General features: G+C 37.9%; 1 protein-coding gene across 2 annotated transcripts in view; it reads left to right on the forward strand.

Annotated features, from left to right (window-relative positions):
- PPP3CA (protein phosphatase 3, catalytic subunit, alpha isozyme) overlaps positions 1–22,642 on the forward strand; it is a 326,408-nt gene that overhangs the window by 250,574 nt on the left and 53,192 nt on the right. For both annotated transcript variants that reach the window (XM_014542987.1, XM_014542990.1), the window contains exons 4-8: positions 3,773–3,884; positions 4,906–5,051; positions 7,845–7,984; positions 17,605–17,682; positions 20,388–20,482. In XM_014542987.1, coding sequence (XP_014398473.1) covers positions 3,773–3,884; positions 4,906–5,051; positions 7,845–7,984; positions 17,605–17,682; positions 20,388–20,482 — 571 coding nt within the window. The remainder of the gene's footprint in view (positions 1–3,772; positions 3,885–4,905; positions 5,052–7,844; positions 7,985–17,604; positions 17,683–20,387; positions 20,483–22,642) is intronic.

Here is a 22,642-nt window from a genome sequence, read left to right on the forward strand (position 1 = left end):
TTCTCCTTCCTTCCATCTCTCTCCCTTCCTTCCTTCCTTCCTTCCTTCCTCCCTTCCTTCCTTCCTTCCTTCCTTTTTACTTCCTCCCCATCTGTATTTTTTCTTCCTTTCCTCCCTCTCACCTCCCTGCTCTCTGTGTTCCTATCTTTCTTCTCATTCACACAGTTACAGAAAAAGGAGCTAATATTTCCTAAACTCCTATTATATACTAGGTGCTTCATATCCATGAAATAATAAGGGACAGTCACTGTGTATTGAATCATTTTCAAAGTAAACAAGTATGATAGAATATCAGACTATTTCTGTATCACTCTTTGAGGTTTCAGTTATAGAAGAGGTACAGTAATTAAGAATAGAGGTTATAAAGCCACTTGCTAATGTCAAAATAGGATCTGTCCCAGATGGCAAAAAAAGAAAATATAGGACCTAGAAGGTGATTGATTCCTCTAGTAATATTTGAGTGGGGTTAAAAGTTTCATTTTAGATTTTAGTTGGAGAGATAATAGCTTTGCTGTAAAATAAGTGATTACTGGCAAAAACTAATCTAAATATTTCAGTATTGTGGTTACATTTCCAAAAGAATATTGATGGGGGTGGGGGAGAGCACAAGGGAGCCTTCTGTATGCTGAACTGTAACTGAACTTGGGTAGTAGTTTAATGGGAGTATACATATTGTACATAAAAAATATGTGCACTTCATTGTGTATGTTCTACTTAGTAAAAATCCTATATAATAAAAGGGTAATATGCAAATAGACCGAACGGCAGAACAACCAATCAGAGCATAATAAGCTAATGATATGCCAAGGCTGCTCAACTGCTTGCTATGATGTGCACTGACCACCAGGGGGCAGATAGTCAACTGGTCAACCAGTCACTGTGATGTGCACTGACCACCAAGGGGCAGATACTCTGATCAGTAGGTTTGCTTGCTGCTAGGGTCCGGCTGATCGAGACTAAGCAAGATGGGCCAGACACGCCCTGGAGCCCTCCCGTGGTCCCTCCCTGGCCCAGTTGTGCACCGGTGGGGTCCCTCAGCCTGGCCTGTGCTTTCTCTGGGGGCCTGTGCCCTCTCACAATCCGAGGCCCCTCAGGGGATGTCGGAGAGCCGGTTTCAGCCCTATCCCACAGGCCACTCCCCTTGGGAGGGCGCCAGATGCAGAGCTAATGGCTGGCGAGTGCTGCTGTGGCAGCATGAGCCTCTCCCGATCAGGACTAATTGGGCAAGAGCCCATGGCAGGCACAGTGGGGCCGGGATGAGCGGGAGCGACAGGTAGGAGCTGCAGGCGGCGTTGGGCTGAGGGTTTTGGCCCGATCCCTGCTGGCCGCCCAGAGGGACTGCACATGTGCACAAATTCATGCACCAGGCCTCTAGTTAAAGTTAAAGAAAACCTTTCTAAAAAGTAGGGACAGTATAGCCAACACATATATTCTTCCCCTCAATATAGAAACAGCATACATTAAATGTAGCAATTTCAACAAGTAAACATAATTTTTAAAGACTTTACATGACCATTTCTATTAAAAAATTAGATATCAAAAGTTAAAACCAATTTGGGAGAATATATATATATATGGTACAACCTTATAAATTTTAAATTGGAAATAGCTCTCTTATTGACACTGATAATGGTTTATAAATATCTTCTCTGAAATGTGAGATGAGCTTGAGTAAGACAAACTCTTTTTATGAAAACACTAGAGACCCAGTGCACGAATTCATTCATGGGTGGGGTGAGGCCGGCCGGACCGGGGCAGATCGGGGCTGGGCCTGTCGGGAGGAGGAGACAGCAGGAGGTTGGCCGGCTGGCCCACCCCAATTGGGGCCTGATCAGGACTGGGCCAGCTGGGGGGAGGGGCCACAAGAGGTTGGCCGGCCAGCTCCACCCCCCCAATTGGGTCAGTTCACTGGCTGCAGTGGGCGTCATAGCGACCGATCTTTCTGGTCGTTAAGGCATTCTGGTTGCTGGATTTTTATATATATAGATGTAAGTGCACCTATAAAACCTGACACACAGTAATCTGAGATGCACTGAACCACAGTACTACCCACTGAGATAACAGGGAACTTTTACACATGTCAGCAGATCATGATGCTTTAAAGATCACCTGGATAAGCCACTTGGTCAACTTCTCAGAAATAGTAATATCATTTTTCACATGAACTTTAGCTAATAACTATAGTCAGGAAAGGGTAATTAGAAAATTAAATATATATGTATCTGTATATATACATAAATGTGTATTTATAATTTGATGTCAACCCCCTACTTTTGTTTACTTTAATCACAGTTACATACTTGGAGATAATATCTTGCTTGAAAAGTACAATAATACATACTTTTTCTGATAATTAGTATTTTCTCCAAAACTTGGTTTGTATATTCAAACATAGTTATTTCCACTCATTTGATAAAGTGTCAGACATGGTTATTCTTCACAGGTAGCACAACAAATGAATTGCTGGTAGCTTTTTCCTGTGGGCATTATCTAGCATATTTACTGATGTTGGAAAGCTCTTTATTAAAATGTAAATATTATGTTTTTCAGTTTCAGATTTTAGTAACCAGAATCAGACTTGACTCAATATGTTTGTGGTTCTATATATTCTTAGCTTCACTTTTAAAACTTAAACCTAGTGAGGATAAAACAGCATACTTGTTTTCTAAGAGTGGTTTTCTGTTCCCTGTGGGTTCTTAATGAATGTTCGTCGAGGATAATGAAATTGATGTTATTATTTGAGTATCCAGTTACTTTAATGCACACACTAGGAAGACAGTGTCAATGTAGGTTTACTCCAAATCCAGTTATTTCATAGTTTGGCCCTTATTTTCACACAAACTGAAATACCCAAGTAACTAAATTTGCACATTATAAGGTAGTATATGAAATGTTTCCCCTAGCTATTGGCAACATTTATAGTGACAGTCCCTGACCTTTAGTTTAATTATTTTTACATATAAAAGCACTAAAGGCTTAATATACCAATGGCACTGAAATAAATGACAAGGTAATGGAGGTAAAAGAGGGAACATAAGGAAAATATAGACACTATTCAAGTCAGCCTGAGCTTGTCAGTGTTTGCTTCCGAATTTGGTTTTGCCTTTCTTTTCCAGTTTTTCCATTTTACCTGATTTTTTTTAAAACTACCAGTTCTTTAATTTTTTTTTAAGATTTTTTATTAATTTTTTGGAGACAGAAGGGAGATTGGGAGAGAGAGAAATATCAATGTGAGAGCACAACATAGATCAGCTGTCCCCCACATATTCCCTAGCAGGGATCAAGCACACAACCCAGGCATGTGCCTTGACTGGGAATCAAACTGTCAGTCCCCAGGCCACAGGATACTGCCCAACCAACTGAGCCACACCAGCCAGGGCTGTACCTGATTTTTTAAAAAAATAGTAATTAGTTTTATAGAGAGGTGTCTTTATTTTATTCATTGATTGCTAATCACATTTGTTGTCATACTTTTACATCAGTATATTGTCATTTTTAGTATATTTTCATTCCGGCTTTCTAAAAGACTGTGTGCAGTCCATAGTTTTCTCGTGCTACATAGATGCTCAGTGTTTGTATACATTTTAGTATACATAAACCTTGGCTTTATACGGAAGGAATGTTTTCTGCTTGATTTTCAGTGTCCTCCTTAATGAGATCTAGCTTTTTGGGGACTTTTGGTCACAGTAGCTCATTTGATTGATGTCAGCAATGGGATGCTTAAATATAATGATGCAATATATATTTTTATATTCTTATTTTTTTTTCTCAGTGTGTGCTGTATTTGTGGGCATTGAAAATTCTTTACCCCAAAACACTGTTTTTACTTCGTGGAAATCATGAATGTAGACATCTAACAGAATATTTCACATTTAAACAAGAATGTAAGTATATTTCAAGTCTCTTTTCCTTTAACACCATAAGTGCTAAATAATCATTTGAATTCATACTAAGCGCACATTTCAATATATGATCTATTGCTTCAAAGTAAACAAATTTTTAAAAAACACACTATTTTGTGCCATTCCATATTTGTCTCTAAGCATGGATAGTTAAGAGAATGTAGAATTTCTTTTTAATTATAATTATCTATAAAGTGATCTAAAACTTTGAATTAATATTTGATGCAATTTATCATAACAAACAGTGATTGATTTATCTTTTAAAAACCAGCCAGAATGCTACTATTTGAGATAATAATCCTATTCTTCAATCTCAACTAACTCCAGAAAAGCAAATGGAGGGAGATTCAACCTTGTGCCCCTGTTTTTGGATGCTGCACATTTACTAGCTTCCAGTGGATTTTATAGGATTAAAGATGACTTTCTCCTTTAGACACAGATGCTAGGAGTGACAGGGACTCCATATGCATTTTATAAAGTCCTCTCAGTTTTCCCCATCGTCCAGTGAAACTTAAAATTGTCTCTCATTTAGTTCTATAGTCAGTGCAGCATAGTGACTTCTCTCCAAACATTAGATACCAGTCAGTGTGCAGAAACAACTTTAGAGAATTTCTTGCCCTCTGGTTTTCTCTAAGACCATTAAGGAAAACCAGCCAGCTTTACAGTCGTCTTTCTATTGGTCTCCTGATTGTATATACTTATTTTGAGATATATCTGCAGATAAATAGCAAGGACATATACAAAATTTCTCTCCTCTGCTCTACAAAAAGTAACTAAAAACTGAAAAACATGGATGAACAACAACAACAACAAAAAATAGATTAAAAGGTTTACATATAATTCCTTAAAAAGTCTGATTTAATCATGTTTTGGAACTTTGCAGTGTGTAGATATGTGCGAATATGACTCTGGCAAGAAAACATTAAAAAAAAACTGTTTCAATGTAATGATTCTAGCTATGAAATCATGAGAGTAAATATTTTTTAAAATCATCTTTTAAAAGGTAAAATAAAGTATTCAGAACGCGTCTACGATGCCTGTATGGATGCCTTTGACTGCCTGCCCCTGGCTGCTCTGATGAACCAGCAGTTCCTGTGTGTACACGGCGGTCTGTCTCCAGAGATTAACACTTTAGACGATATCAGAAAAGTAAGTTCTGTTATTTTCCAAGTCTGATCTTTCTCTGCGCTTCAGTAATAAGGAGAAGGCATTGATCTCCCTGCCTTTATCACTAACTTTATCCTTTTGAACTAAAATGATTAAAAGTGGTCATGAATCTCTTTTTGTGTATTAAATTTTTTTTCTAGAAAGAAAGATACATTTATATTTAGAAGAGTTTTCATCTCTAAAACCTCATCCTACCTTTTGACATGTTATTAGATATGTAAAATATTTTATTCCTAAAAAAAAATAAAAAATACATCTTTCATTTCCTTTTGGTTTGCTTCCAACAGAACCCATTGTGTATTCATGGTATATTATAGTTACAAAACGTTGCTTTCCTCTTGGGGGAAATATCACAACTTGACCTTTAAAGTATGTTCACATTATTATTTTTTTTTCAATTTATCTGTTACAGCTTAAAACTTTAACAAAGCCAATGAGAATATTCTATTGATTGCATTGAGGGTCTAGGTAAAAACAGTCGATTTTTTTAAAGAGCCATTTTCTACTTAATTTAACATTGGCTGTCCCTGTTATTTTAAGCAACAAAAAGATGAGTTAGTTTGAATGTGGAAGTATGTTTCATATGAGAAAAGGCAATAATATGGGATAATTTTATCTAGTGGAAGAGGCAGTCTTTTATTTCTTTGATTATGCTCAATATTCTTTTAAAAGTTCATTGGTTTTAAAGAAAAACTATATTTACAGAAGAAAAACATTCAAATTCTACTGTCATGAAGGTTGAAGTCTTCAAGTGTAAAAATAATAGTTTATTTACTTTTCTATGAGAAAGAAAATGCCTGATTTTTATTTTAAAAAAAATCAAACAAAAGGACATTATATAAACCTTAGTTTTCCGTTTTATGTGTTTGTGTCCCTTTTTAAAGACACATCTGCTTCTGGTGCTCTATAGCACAGAGAGCATAGGTATTGCTCTGTATTTAACGTACTATGGAAACAGGGCACTAGTACGGTAATAATGCGATGTGGTCATGGAGTTCAAGTATAAAGTGGTTCACGTTCTGCATGAATGTAACCTGATTTGTTCTTCTGCAATTTAATGGGCTCCTGAAATAAATAACTAAGCTTCTCATAAATTAACTGGACTTTTAAAATATCATCTACTGTCCCCAGGACTGGCATGTTTCAGGTATTACGTTCAATTTTCATGTATGTCATTAAGCTCTAGATTTACCCATAAAATGATTTTTGCATTTTGACATATATCTATCAGAGTGCCACACTTCTTTTATTTAATGAATTTTTAGTTTATTCTTACTGTAGAGAGTATTAGCTTTAGAAAGCACTTTGTAACTTTTCCAGAAGAAATTCTGTATTCTGGTTGCCTTACCAAACTTTCAGCTGGGGATTCACTTTCATCAGAAGCCTCCCGTCCTGTGCTGTTCTGCCCCTCATAGTAAGTCCTTGTTTCTCAGAAAGAAATTTCCCATTTTTATGAGCAAGTATTTATTTTCCTAGAAAGAATTGCTCCAAAGGCATACATTATTTAAATCTCTTAAACAAGTCTAAGTTTGCAATGCATGTTTTATGAATAACATAATGATTGAAAATAGAGGGTCTTGCTTGAAGTTTTTTATTGGGTGTTGAGAATGTGAAATATTGCTTCATTCTTTTTAGATACTAATAAAAAATGGTGTGCAGCAAAACCATGATTTACATCACCTTTTATGTCTCAGGAAAAAATGATAATTTGATTGGCTGTCAGCCTTATATATCCACCTCTCCCCCATCCCTATGGGTATTTTTTTAATGTTAAAGTATTGACTATAGAGAATATCAATCCTTAATGATGTTATGCATTTCTTTTTAAGAGAAGATAATATCTGCTAACTTTACTAAAAATCCTTTAATTGTGGTTAAATCAAGATAAATTAAAGGAAAGTGACAGGGTTATAAATTGTTGGTGAAATGTCATTTGCAGTTGTATTGCTCATACATTCTAAGTGCAGCTTTTAAAATTGAAATATGACTTTGCTAAACATTTATAGCTGGAATGGATTTCATATGAAAGCTTCAAGTAAAACTACAGAGTTTAGAACTGTGAGCAGAAGAAAAAAACAGCTAAATTTTAAAGTTGGGTTTATTTTACTGATTATCATTACTCTTGGTTTGTAACCAGTAAGATAAACTAGAATAGGCTTGTAGATTAATTAAATACCTAGATAGCCCCTAATGAATGAGCATCCAAAATGTCAAATAGCAAGTGCTCCTCTTAAAATGAAAGCCACCTGTTCTCCAAATCATATTGTTAAATATAAACACCATAAGTTGTCTTCATCCAGATTTCTAAATCACATCTTATTGGAAGCAGTAATAGAAATTTCCCCAAAGATAAAATAAAATAAATAAAATAAAATCTCTCCCTCAGGAAATGAAACACATATATAGTCATATCAATTGATAGTGACTAAAACATTAAGGTAGATAAGTTAGGGGGAAAGAGAAAGATGGAGAAAGGGAGAAAAAAAGAGTAAACAGTTATGAATTAAAGAGACAGGACGGAGGTATAGGGTGAGATGAAGACAGATAAATGAGCTAATGAGGAGGAGGAAGGAAGGACAGTTTGAGAGATGAAGAGTAGAAGAATGGGGAGGAACCAAAGAGGAAGGGGTGCTAACAGGAGGAGAGTGAGGCAGCTCACTAGCTCTCTGCTTGGGGAGAGGAAGTTGGATATTGCAAATTTCTGGTCTCTTTTATTTTCTGAATTCCCAGTTTCCAAAGATTAGTATTTTGCTCTCTGTCTTCTTTTTTTCTTAGTTAGACCGATTCAAAGAACCACCTGCTTATGGACCTATGTGCGACATCCTGTGGTCAGACCCCCTGGAGGACTTTGGCAATGAGAAGACTCAGGAACATTTCACTCACAACACAGTCAGGGGGTGTTCGTACTTCTACAGGTGAGCATGCAGCGCCTGCCTGCCGGAGCACGTGTCCTTCATACATTTGTTATGTATCAGTCCACGCGTTTGATTTATTTAGGATGTTTACATATGTTCTCTAGGAAACAACTATAAAGGAAAGGGTCTCTTCGAAAGCCTGGTTCAAATGAGTTCTGAGCACTTGCAAAATGAAAATATAAATAAATAGATAAGAAATGAAATATATCTACATAAGTTATATAGATATAATAATATCTGTGAAGAATAGAAAAGGCATAAAAGAGGCATGTGATATCAGGGTGGCAAAGTAGCTGAAGAAGACAGTAACTAGGATATACTAGTAGTAGAAAATTTGTTTCAAGAACTGTAGAAAAAAATCCAATGCCAGCATTTACTTTTTCACTCAATTATGTAATACTTTAAAATTTTATAATCAGTTTTCAAAAGTTAAATCAGAAAAAAATAATTTAAATTGCTGAATTAAATTATATTGGAGTTATTCTTAAAATTTCTTAAATTTATCAGAGTTCTTGGCTAAATTAACATTAGCAGCAACTTAGTATATAGGTGCCATAAGTAAATTTATTGTTGGCACGTAGACATGTTACATTGAAAAAAGTTTTATAGTAATTTTTACATTTGCCAGTGTATGGGAATTTGCCCATTCCGTAACATTTCAGAGAAGAAAACAACACAGTTGGGTTTTTGTGTATCTCCACGATTTTCCTGACATCTTATGTCATTTTCAGCCTACTGCATTTGATTACCCTCTATTTCTCTAGGTTCCCTTATTATCAGACATACAGTTCATGTGAAAGAGAGAAAGAGATCATGGAATTGAGAATTTTAAGTTCTAGAATACATAGTCTTTTTAAAAATCCTTAAAAACCAAAACGGATGTTCACTGAAGTTTATGCTCAATTCCAGCACCGGCAGCTAGGCAAATGGCAAGGCTGGGAGCATTCTGTCATGGGTTTTGGGTCACATATCTTCTGTCTCTAGAGTAAGCAGATATCATCCTTCTGCATAACATTGATCAGAGTTTATTCAATGGCAGAACATGTTGTTCCATACATTAAGTTTTCCTTATGGAGAAGACATAGTTTTCTTTTATTCATCTCTCGATATGATTGGGAAATTGAAGTTTGTGAGCAGAAAGTCTTGTACACTGTAAAGCATTAATCAAAGAGTAGTTTTTGATAGAAATATTGATAAAGAGGTTTGTTCCAAGCTTATTTACCAGAAAGTTTACAATTCATTTATTTAATTTGGATATCAAGTCTAATGAGTCTATTTTGGCTGAAATGAAGAAGCGTAGTGTAGGATTTCTAAGAAGCCTAAGGTTTCTTTTCAGTAATTAGTTAATTTGGGAGTAATCTGTTGTAAAGATGTTCAAGCTTTTTAGTGAAAGTTAAATATTGTTGAAATATATCAAAGCCAAATGTTCAATTTTTTGAATCTGGTGTTGAATCCCTAAGTATACCGGTGAGTATTTAAATTACCTATTGGATACCACGGAATTGTGCTTCAATAATATAATGTCAAACAAAATCTAAGCCTCTTAATTTTAATATTAAGCCATATTGCATTAATCTTTCTTTAATTCATAATATGACCTCTTTTATTAGCTTTCTGAGTCAGCTTTTTAAATAAATCATACTCTAAATATAAAGTCTTATACTGAACTTACATAAGTTTTGGTATTTTTATTTGGTGAATACAGACACAGATGTGTTTACATCAGAGAAAAAGGCCAGAGATGATTATGCATGTTTTCACACTTTTGTTCTCAACAAAATGATTATTTAACTCTTCTCATTAGAGGTTGTTAATAGCTCTTTAGCCATAACAAACGCTGAATATCTAAATTCACAGCCTATAGACTGACTAATTGTAAAGCCATCTGGGTTATGTTTTATCTAAGAAAGAGAAAAATGACTCTTATTCTCCTAGAGCTTGTTGATCCTTTTGATTTTAGTGCCATCATGAAGGTACCAAGGCATGCTTTGTAGTCTTGGTTTGTAAAGCTGACTAGAGGGGCACAGGGAACAAAAAAATTAGTAGAGTCCTAGCTGGTTTGGCTCAATGGAGAGAGCATTGGCCTATGGACTGAAGGGTCCCGGGTTCAATTCCAGTCAAGGGCATGTACCTTGGTTGCAGGGCATGTACCTTGGGGAGTGTGCGAAGGCAACTAATTGATAAGTCTCTCTTGCATGGATGTTTCTCTCTCTTTCTTCCATTCTCTCTAAAAAATCAATGGAAAAATATCCTCACGTGAGGATTAACAACAACAACAACAAAAAATGGTGGAGAAACTTGGTGACAATTACCTTTCTGGGTGATCGGCACTGATCTTGATCCACAACTCCCAGTTATTTTTCACATGTTTATATTAAATTTGCATACTTAATTTTCCATTCCACCCTACTCATGATCTACACATTGCTTGGGCCATGATTTAAATAAAATGAAATTATACAGAAAAATGCATCTGTAGAATTTTTTAATGCTGTTGATGAGTTATAGAAAATGGGCAAAGTAACAGAGAGGAAAGAACCCATAAAAACATTATTTTGCCTAAGTGCTACTATTATCTTTATAGCCTTAGACCAGAGTTTGCATGTGCTAATGCCTAACATTTTGAGGCAGGTAAGTGAGATACTTGAAGCAGGCCAAGTGTTCCATTGTAAAGATTAATGAGGATCATGACAAATTGGAGGTAAAATTTCATGTTCATGTAGTCCCAACAAAACTGTTGGCTGGATTAGGATCTTGGGTTGTCAGTTTGTATGTCTGCCTTGGATGAATCACATAAGGTCTGTGTTCTAGGTTTAGCTGCCTTCCAAAGAAGTGAGTTAAAGCAGACATCTAAAGTTCTGAGATTTGAAGTTGCAAGTTACAGTTCACTCAACTACCAGTCTGTTCATCACAGATCAGTAGCCTTTAACTTCTCTTCTGCAATTGACACCCCATCAACCTTCCACCTTGAAATGCTCTGGCTCCTCCTTTTCCACAAATCCTGGCTCTCCCTTAAATCCTGGTCCTTGCCTCTTCTGCTGCCTCTTTCTTAGTATTCCTCCTGCTTTTGACATTGTTTTCTTCATATATTTTCAGGAACCTCACCTATTCCCTTAGCTTCACTGTAACCTCTGTGGTTTAACTACAAGATCTACATCTAGCCCCTTCATCTCTTTATTTTTCCTGAGCTCGACCTCTCTATTTCTAGTTTTCTGCTGGAAATTTTTTTATCTAAGATGTTCCATTGTCACCTTAACCTAAATTCACCTTGCCTGGAAAAGCTTATTATTTACTTTCCCACTTGCTTAAGCCCCACTAGAGAATCTCCCATTTTTTGTTTCTGTTAATAGTTCATCCTAACAGTCATGCAGGCTAGGGAATATATTTCCTTTTTCTTCTTGCTTTGAAATCACCACCAATCAACACATCTTATTGACCCTTTTTATAATATCACCAGCATCTGGACCATCTTGCCTTCCCTCCCTCCCACTCTAATTTCAAAGCCTTCATTTTTAGTCTGTTGAAATCACACCTGATTGTACAACATCCTTCATCCCCCTCCCCTCAATTCATACTGTTCCATTTGTGGGTATCTTCTGAGAATTCATTCATTCATTCAATCACTTAACAATCATTATATCAGCACACACTATATATATGCCCTCTGTGAGATTTTGTTGTAAATACTGAGAATCTCTACCTTCAAGGGAATACATTCTGTGAGATTTTGTAAATACTGAGAATCTCTACCTTCAAGGGAATACAGTCTAGTTGCCAGAGATCAATAAGCAGAAATTGACAAGTAAAATGCAAGGTTAGTGCTGTGATAAATGTGGAGGTCATCACACACACACACACACACACACACACACACACACACACTGACAAGTAAAATGCAAGGTTAGTGCTGTAATAAATGTGGAAGTCATCACACACATACACACACACACACACACACACACCTGGGTTACCTAACCCAAATAGGGATGGATTAGAGTTTAAGGGAATGTAAATTTTATTAAATGTAATAAATGTAAATTGTAAAGGATAAGTAGAAAATATCCAACCAGAGATACTAGGGAAGGTTAGGCTCTTGCAAGCAGAGGAATTGGTATTTATGAAAATTTGAGGGCAATAATACTATGAATTCTAGAAGGATGCCCACCTGAATGGTCTCTAATCCCAAGTTACAGTTAGCAGGTTGAGTATACACTAAAGTAGAATATTCATATAACTAACCTATTCCACTCCTATTTTATTATCCGCTGGAATTGTGTACATATGTGTACCAAAACACCAGATTGTTCATAGCAGCAGTACTTGAATAGCCAAAAAATGGAAACAACCCAAATGCCCAGTTAGTAGAATGAATAATAAATTGTAGCATATTTAAATAATTAAATACAGCAAATGAGGATGAGTTAAACAAAGCTGCACATAACAACATGGATGCATGTCACAAGTATAATGATGAGTGGATAAAGGCAGGCACTCCAGAGTACAGCCTAGATCAGTGATGGCGAACCTATGATACGCGTGTCAGAGGTGACACGTAAACTCATTTTTTTGGTTGATTTTTCTTTGTTAAATGGCATTTAAATATATAAAATAAATATCAAAAATATAAGTCTTTGTTTTACTATGGTTGCAAATATCAAAAAATTTCTATATGTGACATGGCACCAGAGTTAAGTTAGGGTTTTTCAAAATGCTGACACACTGAGATCAAAAGGTTCGCCATCACTGGCCTGGATGATCCCATTGAAATAAGAGTTCCAGGTTGGAGAAGCTAATCTATGTACTGTTAAAAGCCAGCATGGTGGGTACCCTCAGTGAGGAGGTGATAGTGACTCAGAGGAGATACAAAAAGTTGCTGGGGTTTAGGAAACCTTCTGTGTCTTGATCTGAGTGCTAGTTGCAAAGGTTTTTCACTTTGGAAAGGTCACCAGTGTGTAATCTTCTGCTTTGTGCAGTTTTCTGTATAGATGTTACACTTCAATAAAAAGTTTGCCTTAAGTAAAAATTGCTCACCACTCCTGAGGCAGCTGGCAGCCAGGTGCAAGTGAGGACTCAGGCCCTGGTGCAGTTCTGCCAGGAAACATCAGAGCCCTTCCAGACTGGATCCCTGCTGGATAAAATGAAATTAGTTGGAGAACCCTGGGGCAAAGAGAGTAACAGAGCAAGTCCTAGGAAAACATCGGCCTAACAGTATCTGGGCAACACAGGACCCCCCAGGGCTGAGTCCCCATTGCCAGCCTAGGAGGTGGAGCAGGGCAGTCGGGCAGGGTCCTCTGTCCTCCTGGGCTGGACAGCGGAGGGTGAAGGTTTCCTCCTGGTCTTTTAAGCAGGGGTGGCAGGTTACCTGCCTCTGCTTTGCTGAAGCCAATGAGGGAAAGAAACTCTTTGCTTCTCTCACCTGCTTAATTGCTCCTGTTGGGGCAACTCCAGAAATTAACTGTGAGCTCCAGTTAACGGGTAAATGGCTACTAAGCATTTAGGGTATGAAAACAAATCTGTGTGTCTTTTAAGGCATTCACTGCTGCTGGAGAGCAGACGTATACACATAATTCACATGGCAGGTGATATATTGCTTTCACATGTTATGAAAACATGGTGGCTGCCGCAGTTTTGTACTCTTCAGGGTTAGTTAGGTTTGAAGGGAAGGGTTCACAAGTGATAACAGAGCTAAGGCTTGGCAGGAGAGTATGCCACTCCAGAAAGAAAAAGCACTCAGGGGGAGGATGTTAGGACATAAGAGCATAAAAAGGCATTAAAATAGTGCCTGCTGGCTATATCATGGTTACAGAGCTCAAAATCTTGGGGGTTGAAATCAATGTCTAAAATATAATTTCACATTGCAAGAAACAAAAATTAGAGAATAAATGGAATGCATGTAATAGCTATTTTCTCTAGTGCCGAGTCATTTTTTCTACCATAGCTCACATGTGTCTCTCTACCTTCTTCCACTTCGTTCATGCTCAGTCTGCTTCCTGTCCCTCTCCCTCTCTTGGTGGCATTCTAACCACTTCCTATCTACTAATCTCTGTACATCATTTCCTTTAAGATCTTACATAAGTCGCAACTAATAAATACAACATCTACTGGTAGAGTCTAGGGTTGCTAACTCACCATTCTGTGTTGATTCTTCCTTCCACACCATGGTGGTGGGGAGAAACTTAGGAGTTGTAAAAAGTCTACTACTATGCATCAGGCACTGGCCTAAGAAATGTATATACTGCAAACTCATTTCATCTTTATCCGGAGTCTGTGAAATAAATGATACTGTCTGCGTTTTTACAGATGACATGCTTTATTTGTATGAGGTTAAACAACAAAATTAAACAATTTTCCAAAGTTTACACATGAAATAGGAATAAGAATCCAGATCTAAGGAGCTCCACTATTCCATGGAAATTTTCACCTTCCTTTTTCTCAGAGAAGATGCATTCTCTAAAGCTGAAGGAATCATTATGATCCAATTCAAAAACAACAGTTTTAGAGAAGATAACTTCTTCCCAAACACAGCATGGATGCTGGTAAATGAACATCAGAAGCCCAAAAGCATCACCGGTCTTCCCCAGTCCTTGCAGCTGGTCTGGTGTCAGACATCTCTAGGCCACTGGGTTGAACAAAATCATTCCAGGGTCACCTCAGACAGACAGATTGCGCCTGACGAGGGTGCCCATGGAGGAGTGTGAGTGGGGCTGCGATCCAGCCAGCCCTCAGCTCAGAAGGCCATGGAGCCAGACTTGGGCTGATCAGGCTGGAGGAAGAGGGGCTCTTTCTCTTTGGTGGGCACAGAACATGGAAGCTTCACCTTATCAGTGCAAAGAAGAGGCAGAAAAAAAAAGATCTGCCATGAGTTAGGTAGTTTTCATAAAGATTTCCTCAGACGCCTATGCTTTATTTTCTTGCTATATTGAGTCTCAAAATTTGTACTATTTTATCTTAAATGTATTTTATTCATAAACAGGTTTTTTTTTTTTAGTTTTAAAAAATATTTTACCTTCCTACCTAGATTGTAGATACTATCAAGATAGAAACCACACCTTACACTTATCATATCTCCCATCCCTGGGCAAAATACAGTCTTCTAACAAAGGGAACAGACTCACCAGTAAGCCTTTGATAAATTGTTGGTGAATAAGTGATTTCCAACTCTATGGGGGTAAGGTGTTGTGATTCTGCTTTTTCTAGCATTCTACTTTTTTTTTAAATCCTCACCCAAGGATATGTATAGTTTTGTTGTTATTGTTGTTGTTGTTGTTGTTTTTTAGAGAGAGAGAGAGAGAGAAACATCAATCGGTTGCCTCCTGTACATACTCTGACTGGGGTTCAAACCTAGGTATATGCCCTGACCATGAATTGAACCGCACCTTTTTGGCATACAGGATGATATTCAAACTAACTGAGCCACCAGCCAGGGCAATATCTTTTTAAAATGCTTTTCATCTTGAACACTTTTTGGTTTTCATCATTTCCATTAAAAAACATGAAAATATTGTAAAGTTTTTCCCCCTAATATTATTAAAAATAATGTATCCTAGGCAGGTAGCTTACCAATAATGAGAATCTAGTTGATAATCAAGTACTTTTTATAATTTATTTTGAAAAATATTTGTAATTCTTAGAAAGTTTGAGTTTTGCTTGCTTGTGCTTTTAAATTTCTAAAGATTTTCTTAAAAAAAATTTTTTTCCCTCTAAGAAAGAATGAATGTGTCTTTACTTAATGCCATTAACCTAGGAGTATGCTGCTGGGTTGATTTCATTTTCTTCAGATTTCCATTAGAAATCAGATATATATTTCCATGGAAGAAAACTTAGCTTAAACACATAAAGGAAACAAAGCATAAAGAAAATATATTAAAATTCTGTTTTCATAAGACTAGTATAAGTTCTTCCAAAAGGAAAAGAGTAAAATAAAGAGCAGCCAAGCCATTTTCCCAAGGGCAAAAAGTGATAAACCTAAACAAACAATCTCTGTCTTACAAGATAACAACAGGGCAATAGACTGTCTTTTAAAAGAAGCATTATGAGGGCATAAGAAATATAAGTAAACAGCATAAAGAGATAGGGAAGGAACATTTAGAATCTTCCGTGTGTGTGTGTGTGTGTGTGTGTGTGTACATGCAAAAGACTATTTTTTGGGTTCAGAACCTACTTTTACCAAAGACCTCACCTTTTTATAATCAGTACTAGAGGCCCGGTACATGAAATTCTTGCACCCAGAGGGAACCCTCAGCCCGGCCTGCGCCCTCTCACAATCCGGGAGCCCTGGGGGATGTCCGACTGACAGCTTAGGCCCGCTCCTAAGCTGGCAGTCAGACATCCTTAGCACTGCCATGGAGGCAGGAGAGGCTCCTGCCACCCCCACCACTGCGCTCGCCAGCCATGAGCCTGGCTTCTGGCTGAGCGGCACTCCTCCTGTGGGAGCACACTGACCACCAGGGGGCAGCTCCTGCATTGAGCGTCTGCCTCCTGAAGGTTAGTGCACGTCATAGCAACCAGTCATTCCACTGTTTGGTCGATTTGCATATTAGCCTTTTATCATATAGGATTTCTACAATGGTACGCCATCTTAATGTTATTTTTTTCCTGTTGCTTAGCTAATTCTTACAAGATCTGTAGCATAGAAACTATTTTCAACTTCTCTTTTGTGATAAGTTATTTGAGTGACATATACTAAGTATTTTTGCTAAGTGCTATTTTTATGATTGCTGAATTGTCTTCTATAGCATATGTAGTTCAAGTTTGTGGATAGCTGCAGTTTATATTAAAACAAGCATGGGCTTGCTGTCCTTTGATTTGAAATACCTAAAATTCGTTCATTTTTATGGCATACATTTATCTCTTTCAAAAATCTTAGAGCAGAGACAAAGTGATTGCAAAGGTTTTTCACGTTTAATTTGTAACTTGAATTGCATTTTGAATGAAGTTCTCATCTTTCATTTTGAGATTTTCTTAATAGACAGTATTATCTTGATTGAATTTTGATAATTTTATTATGTCAAGATAAAGAATAAGATTTAAGATCAAGTTCTATTGAACATATGTAAGATACACATTTTAAAACCTTGTGAATTCCATAATTCTGGTTAGATTTTGAATGATGTAGTCAGTTAATGTAACCATACTTAAGTTGATAGCTTGACTTCCCACAGTTCCCCTCTCCCACTCCCTCAGTCTTCTCTGCGGAACGCTCAGGCCCCCACACACACCCAAATACAAATAGGGCTGTGTTTGAGAAAATTGAGGCTTACATTTTAAATTCCATCCTCATGTTATATTTGTGATTCTGTTCACTCTGTGTGTAAAGGTAGACTTGATAATATTGATTTTCTCTCCAAGTGGACACTTTTTTGGTGTTGTTATATAATAGCCTTCCTTCTTTTTCCAATTCATGCACCTCCAGCCCTTTCTCATTATGTAAAATGTACAGCTCTGGGTGCTTTCTCTGCCGCAGGGGAAAACCTGTCCTTAGAGAGCCAGGAGGCTTGTTTCATGAATGATGTATGTCTCATTATGCTGGGTCAGATCACATAGGTCTGATGTTACAGGTAAATTTGTTCCCTTTAATGATTTCCTAACAGTTGCTTCTTTTTTCTTTTTGTCTCTGGCAGTTACCCGGCTGTTTGTGAATTCTTACAGCACAATAACTTGTTATCTATCCTCCGAGCCCATGAAGCCCAGGATGCAGGGTGAGCAGTCTTGTGGGGTTATGGAAAGCATGCGTTCCTTGTCCCTTTGTCACGACTCCTTCACTCCGCTCAGGCTGTGGCTGTTCCCTTGGCCAGGCTCTGTCCCTGAAGGAATTCAGTCTTAAAATTGTCTTCTGAGGTCACAGATATGGCAAGGTCCTGGGCAATGAATGGCTGCAGGTGTATTGTCAAGTCCCCTTTGAAATTCTTCTGTTTTTAGCTTGAACAGGTAACCATTTCAGCTGGCTTTCTTAAACACTGTAAGAGCACTTCCTCTTATTTCAATTCCTGCTCTTACCACTGTCCCAGAAGTGAGTAAATTACCAGTCTTAGTTGGCAAGGTGAATGAGAATTACAAAGAAATATTTAACAGATATTGCATGTTGTACTCTTCTTTAAAGAATATCATTCTTGGTCCCCAAAGAATTTTAACGGACAAAAACAGAAACATTTAAATGATGGGGAAAATCATATAGTCTAACTCTAACAGAAATCACCATATAATATCTGATAAATTTTTAAATATAGACCAATTTTAAGGGTTTAGAAAACTAAGAAATATCAGATGTTCACTGTGATGTTGCATTAAATCTGCACTAAGGAAAAATAGGATAATTATCCTAAAAATAGGATAATTAATTTTAGGATTGGAACTCCACTGAAAAGCAGTATTTGCCTTCAAATGCTTAAACTCATCCCTTCAGGTTCTGAATTCTCTGAAATGGAGGAACAGTAATTTTTATAACCTATGTGCTGATACTGGGAATGTACACGCCTGCATTCTGAAGTAACCCCATGTCTGTTATGACCTTGAATCAAGGCAGATCCTAAGTTCCTTTCAGAATTAGCTTTTTTCAAGCATTCAGTCAACAGGTATAACCTGATCCAATATTCCCTGCCCCATGCTGTTGTCACTGATGTTTGAAGTAAACTGGTGGTATACCCAACCAATCAGATCCTCAAAAAATTTTTTTTCACTTTTCAGGGCAGGGGTGTCTCCATGCTTTTTCAGCTGACTGTCCCAACTGTGCAGTTGAGGCAAGGCACATTGATCTTAATCCCACTGAAATCATCTGCTTATTTGAAAATATGTTATGTGCATCAGTTAAAATCAACAACTCTGTTTAAAATGAGCAGTTGTTTGATTCACTGGGGCAATTGAGATGGTGTCATCCAGTTTCTTTGTTTTTATTGGATGCCATAGCCAGCCCTGGTTTATAAACTCAAGGTGCTAGGATTAAGAGTGGTACTGTCTTTCACATTCTGATTTTCCCCCCAACAAAGCTCAGTCCCATAAGCAGAATAAATAATTCTAGAATGTAAACCAAAAGTAATTTTAGACTATAATAAAAAATAATAAGCTTTTATTTCAGCAATTGTAGCGGTAGCCCAGGAGACAGATTTAGGTAGCAACCTAAACCATGTCCCACTGAGACAAAGGGAAAGTTCCTGCCAAGATTCTCGATTAGGTCCTTTTTATGTAAATGAGGTATCCAAATTGTACAGTTCTGATTGGACAGGGCAGGTCTCCGTCCTTCGTGAAGACAAAACCAGAGTTTCCCTGCAGTCATTGGGTCAGACAGCTAAACCAGCAGGCCATAGTTCAGGAAGCCAAGAGTTTGGTCTGAGGTTCTAACTGGTATACATGAGAAGGCCCTGTCAGCAAATGACCACTAAGATATTATTATTCATAAAATTTGGGACCTTGGTTGACCATGGGGAATCCATCTCAGCCGATAAATTCCTCTTGAGTATTCACATCAAATGAATCTTTTTGGTACTAAAAGGTACTATTTGAGGCACCTCTAAAACCCAGCTAAATTGGACATGCCAGAAATAATTGACACACAATACCCAAGGAATGATAAAATTTTGTTATGTGCCATATAGGGATGTTTCCAAACCGATATTCCTGAAATCTATTGCATAGAAGTTATGAAATATATTTTCACATTGGTGGAAAAGAGCCAATCTTCTGTATATTTTGGTTATTTGAAACTAGAGTCCTATTTTGTCTTAGAAAAAAAAAAGATACTGGATTGTTGGTTGATTTCCAAAGATCTTGCAAATGTTCTTTTTCATCACTGATTGATTAAATATCACCCTGCTGAAACAATAATCTTTGGCCTGCAGACACCACAAGAGATTGATAATAAATAAATTCTAAAGTAGAAACAGTTTCAATTCATAAAGCCCATAGATTTAATCAAACTTTCTTTGAAAAGCAAATCACTTAGGCTGAGCAAAAGAGGAAATATAATTGTAACAGAATATTGTAGATAAATAGAATAATCAGCCTGGTTATTTGTGGGAAAGATTTACATATTGCTTTGCTTATTGAGTCTTTTTATGTCAAATATATTGGCAGGCTTGTGAAAAACGTGGTAGGTAGAGGGCTAAAAAGTAGCCTGTATTCTCTATTGAACACATGGAAATGGATTTTCACTGAGTTCCACCCTCCACTGTGTCTGCTGGACTTAGGAAAAACCTATTTCAAACTTTTATATGAGTGTATGCTTTTATTCTCACCTCTGAAATGAATTGATGTTGTATAACAGACTTCAGAGAGAAAAGTTTGTTTAATGCTATATAATCAAATTTTCTTTGAATGATAAAACTGAATTTTAATTTTGTGTTTCTAAATTGACAGTTTGATACTATAGTTTTTTTCCCTACTTGCTCTAACTTGCATTCATTGTTTTTAGGTATCGCATGTACAGGAAAAGCCAAACAACAGGCTTCCCTTCTCTAATTACGATTTTCTCAGCACCGAACTACTTAGATGTATACAATAACAAAGGTAAGTGGTTTTGAATCCCTCGTATGGCTGTCTACAATATGTGTAATAATTCTTAAGCTTTTTTATTTTGGTTTGGTTTTAGTAAAGCATTGTTACCTCTTTTTCCCTTTACTTTTTCATTTATTGTTTGATCTAAATTCAAACAGTATCTCCAGAGGTAAGTATTCAATGGGTCAAAGGTGGGGCCCAGATGCTGTTATTTTTTTAACTGTTCTCCAGGAGCTTCTAATGTACAGCAGGGTTGACAGCTACTGCTCTGGAGATTATAGGCTTAGGAAGAAATTATACTTGGCAGGAATCCAAAATCAAGTCCCTTAAGAAGGGTGTGGATTTAAATAAGAATAGTGTGGTTGTGCTTGTAAAGAATCAAGAAAAATAAGCATACATTATCTATAGCTTGAAATTCGGATTCAAATTGCATGTATTGAGAACCTACCATGAGTCAGATCCTATGCTAGGAAAGTAAATATTCATTTAGATTTTTAAAAATTGTATTAAACTTCAAAGTAAAGGTCACTAGCCCTCCAGCTCCTTTGATTTTGCAGTGAGTCCCTGGTTAATTGCCTAGCCCAGTGTCACTCAGTTAGGTATTGGTGAACTGGGCTCAGGCCCAGGTGTTCTGGCTTGGCATTCTGCACTTCCTTTCTGAAACTCCACACCTGTGTGCCTGAAAGAGCCCAGGAAACAAGAGGGCATTATTTACTGACTTCAGGGAAGAAAGGAGGAGCAGGGGACACATTATCTCCTTTCATCAAGGTAATCTCTTTATTCAAAAATGATGAGAAGTGTTATAGGTGTGGCAGAATGGGTGGTAAAATGGGAAAAGCCATTACCTATAGTTGGCATTGGTCTGGGTAGTTCATGTCTGAGCGTGGCTTTCTGAGATTAAGAGAAATGGAGACGGAAAGAGAAAAAGCAATCAAATAGTATTTGCCAGCTGAGATACAGCCAGGCAGAGGCAGGAAAAGGCAGCCTGAACTCCTGGGACTAGGAGCCATTCCCGGGCCTAAGTGAGTTGTGATAGGTGCTTCTTGACACAGGCTGGAGTCCAGATGCCTGAGGCGGGCCTTGGCCACCTTGATAGTGAAGCGCCTGTTCTCTGGCCTCAGACCTTATGAATAGGTGGTTGTCTTTTTTGTGTCTTGTATTTCACAGGGAATGTGGAAAGTAGGCCTCCCTTTTCGCTTGTGCCCTGATTTCCTGCTTAAAACTTCCCACCTCCTCCTGCTCTGGGTTGGACCCTGACCCCCATACCTTCTGGATCTGTCAGGGATCCTGCTCCAAAAGGCAAACCTCCTGTAATTACAGTGCTGCCATTTATCTCCCTGATCCTCCCCTTTCCTTAGACACCTCTGTTTTGTCCTACTCAGAGCAGGACTCTTCCCCCACCACCCCCACAGCCCAGAGAGTGACACCTGCTGGCGGGAGTGCGCTGCAGCCATGCCATCCTTATACAGCCCTTTAGACTGAGCTGGGGCCTCCTCTGAGCCAGGGAGCACGATTCTCAGTAGGCACAGTGCAGTTCTGTCACAACCATGGGTGTGGGGGGCAAGGGACAGTTGTCCCCCCTTTCTCGTAGCCTAGTTCCTATAAAAGATGCTGCTTTTCATATTCTGTGGCGAGAAGCATGCAAAGTATAAGAAAACATGTTCTCAGTATGCCAAGGGCTTATAAGCCAGTTGACAAAGTAAGACATTTGGGTGATTGAATAAACATATGCCCCCCCCCCGGGCTGGTTTGCACAGTGGATAAGAGTATCAGCCTGCAGGCCAAAAGGTCTCGGATTCAGTTGCTGGTCAAGGGCACGTACCTTGGTTTCAGTTCCATTCCCAGACCTGGTTGGGGAGCATGCGGGAAGCAACCAATGGATGTGTCTCTAGCATCTATGTTTCTCTCTCTCGCTCCACTCCCTCTTCCCTCTCCTCCCTCCTTTCCACTCTCTCTAAAAATCAATGGAGAAAATATCCTCCAGTGAAGATTTAAATAAGTAAATATATATATACATATATATGCACTAGAGGCCCGGTGCACAAAAATTTGTGCACTCGGGGGGCGGGGGGAGTGGGGTCCCCCAGCCCGGCCTGTGCCCTCTCGCAGTCTGGGACCCCTCGGGAGATAACGACCTGCTGGCTTAGGCCTGCTCCCAGGTGGCAGAGGGCA

Source organism: Myotis brandtii, unplaced genomic scaffold (assembly GCF_000412655.1).
Source record: "Myotis brandtii unplaced genomic scaffold, ASM41265v1 scaffold1087, whole genome shotgun sequence".
NCBI classification, from domain to species: domain Eukaryota; kingdom Metazoa; phylum Chordata; class Mammalia; order Chiroptera; family Vespertilionidae; genus Myotis; species Myotis brandtii.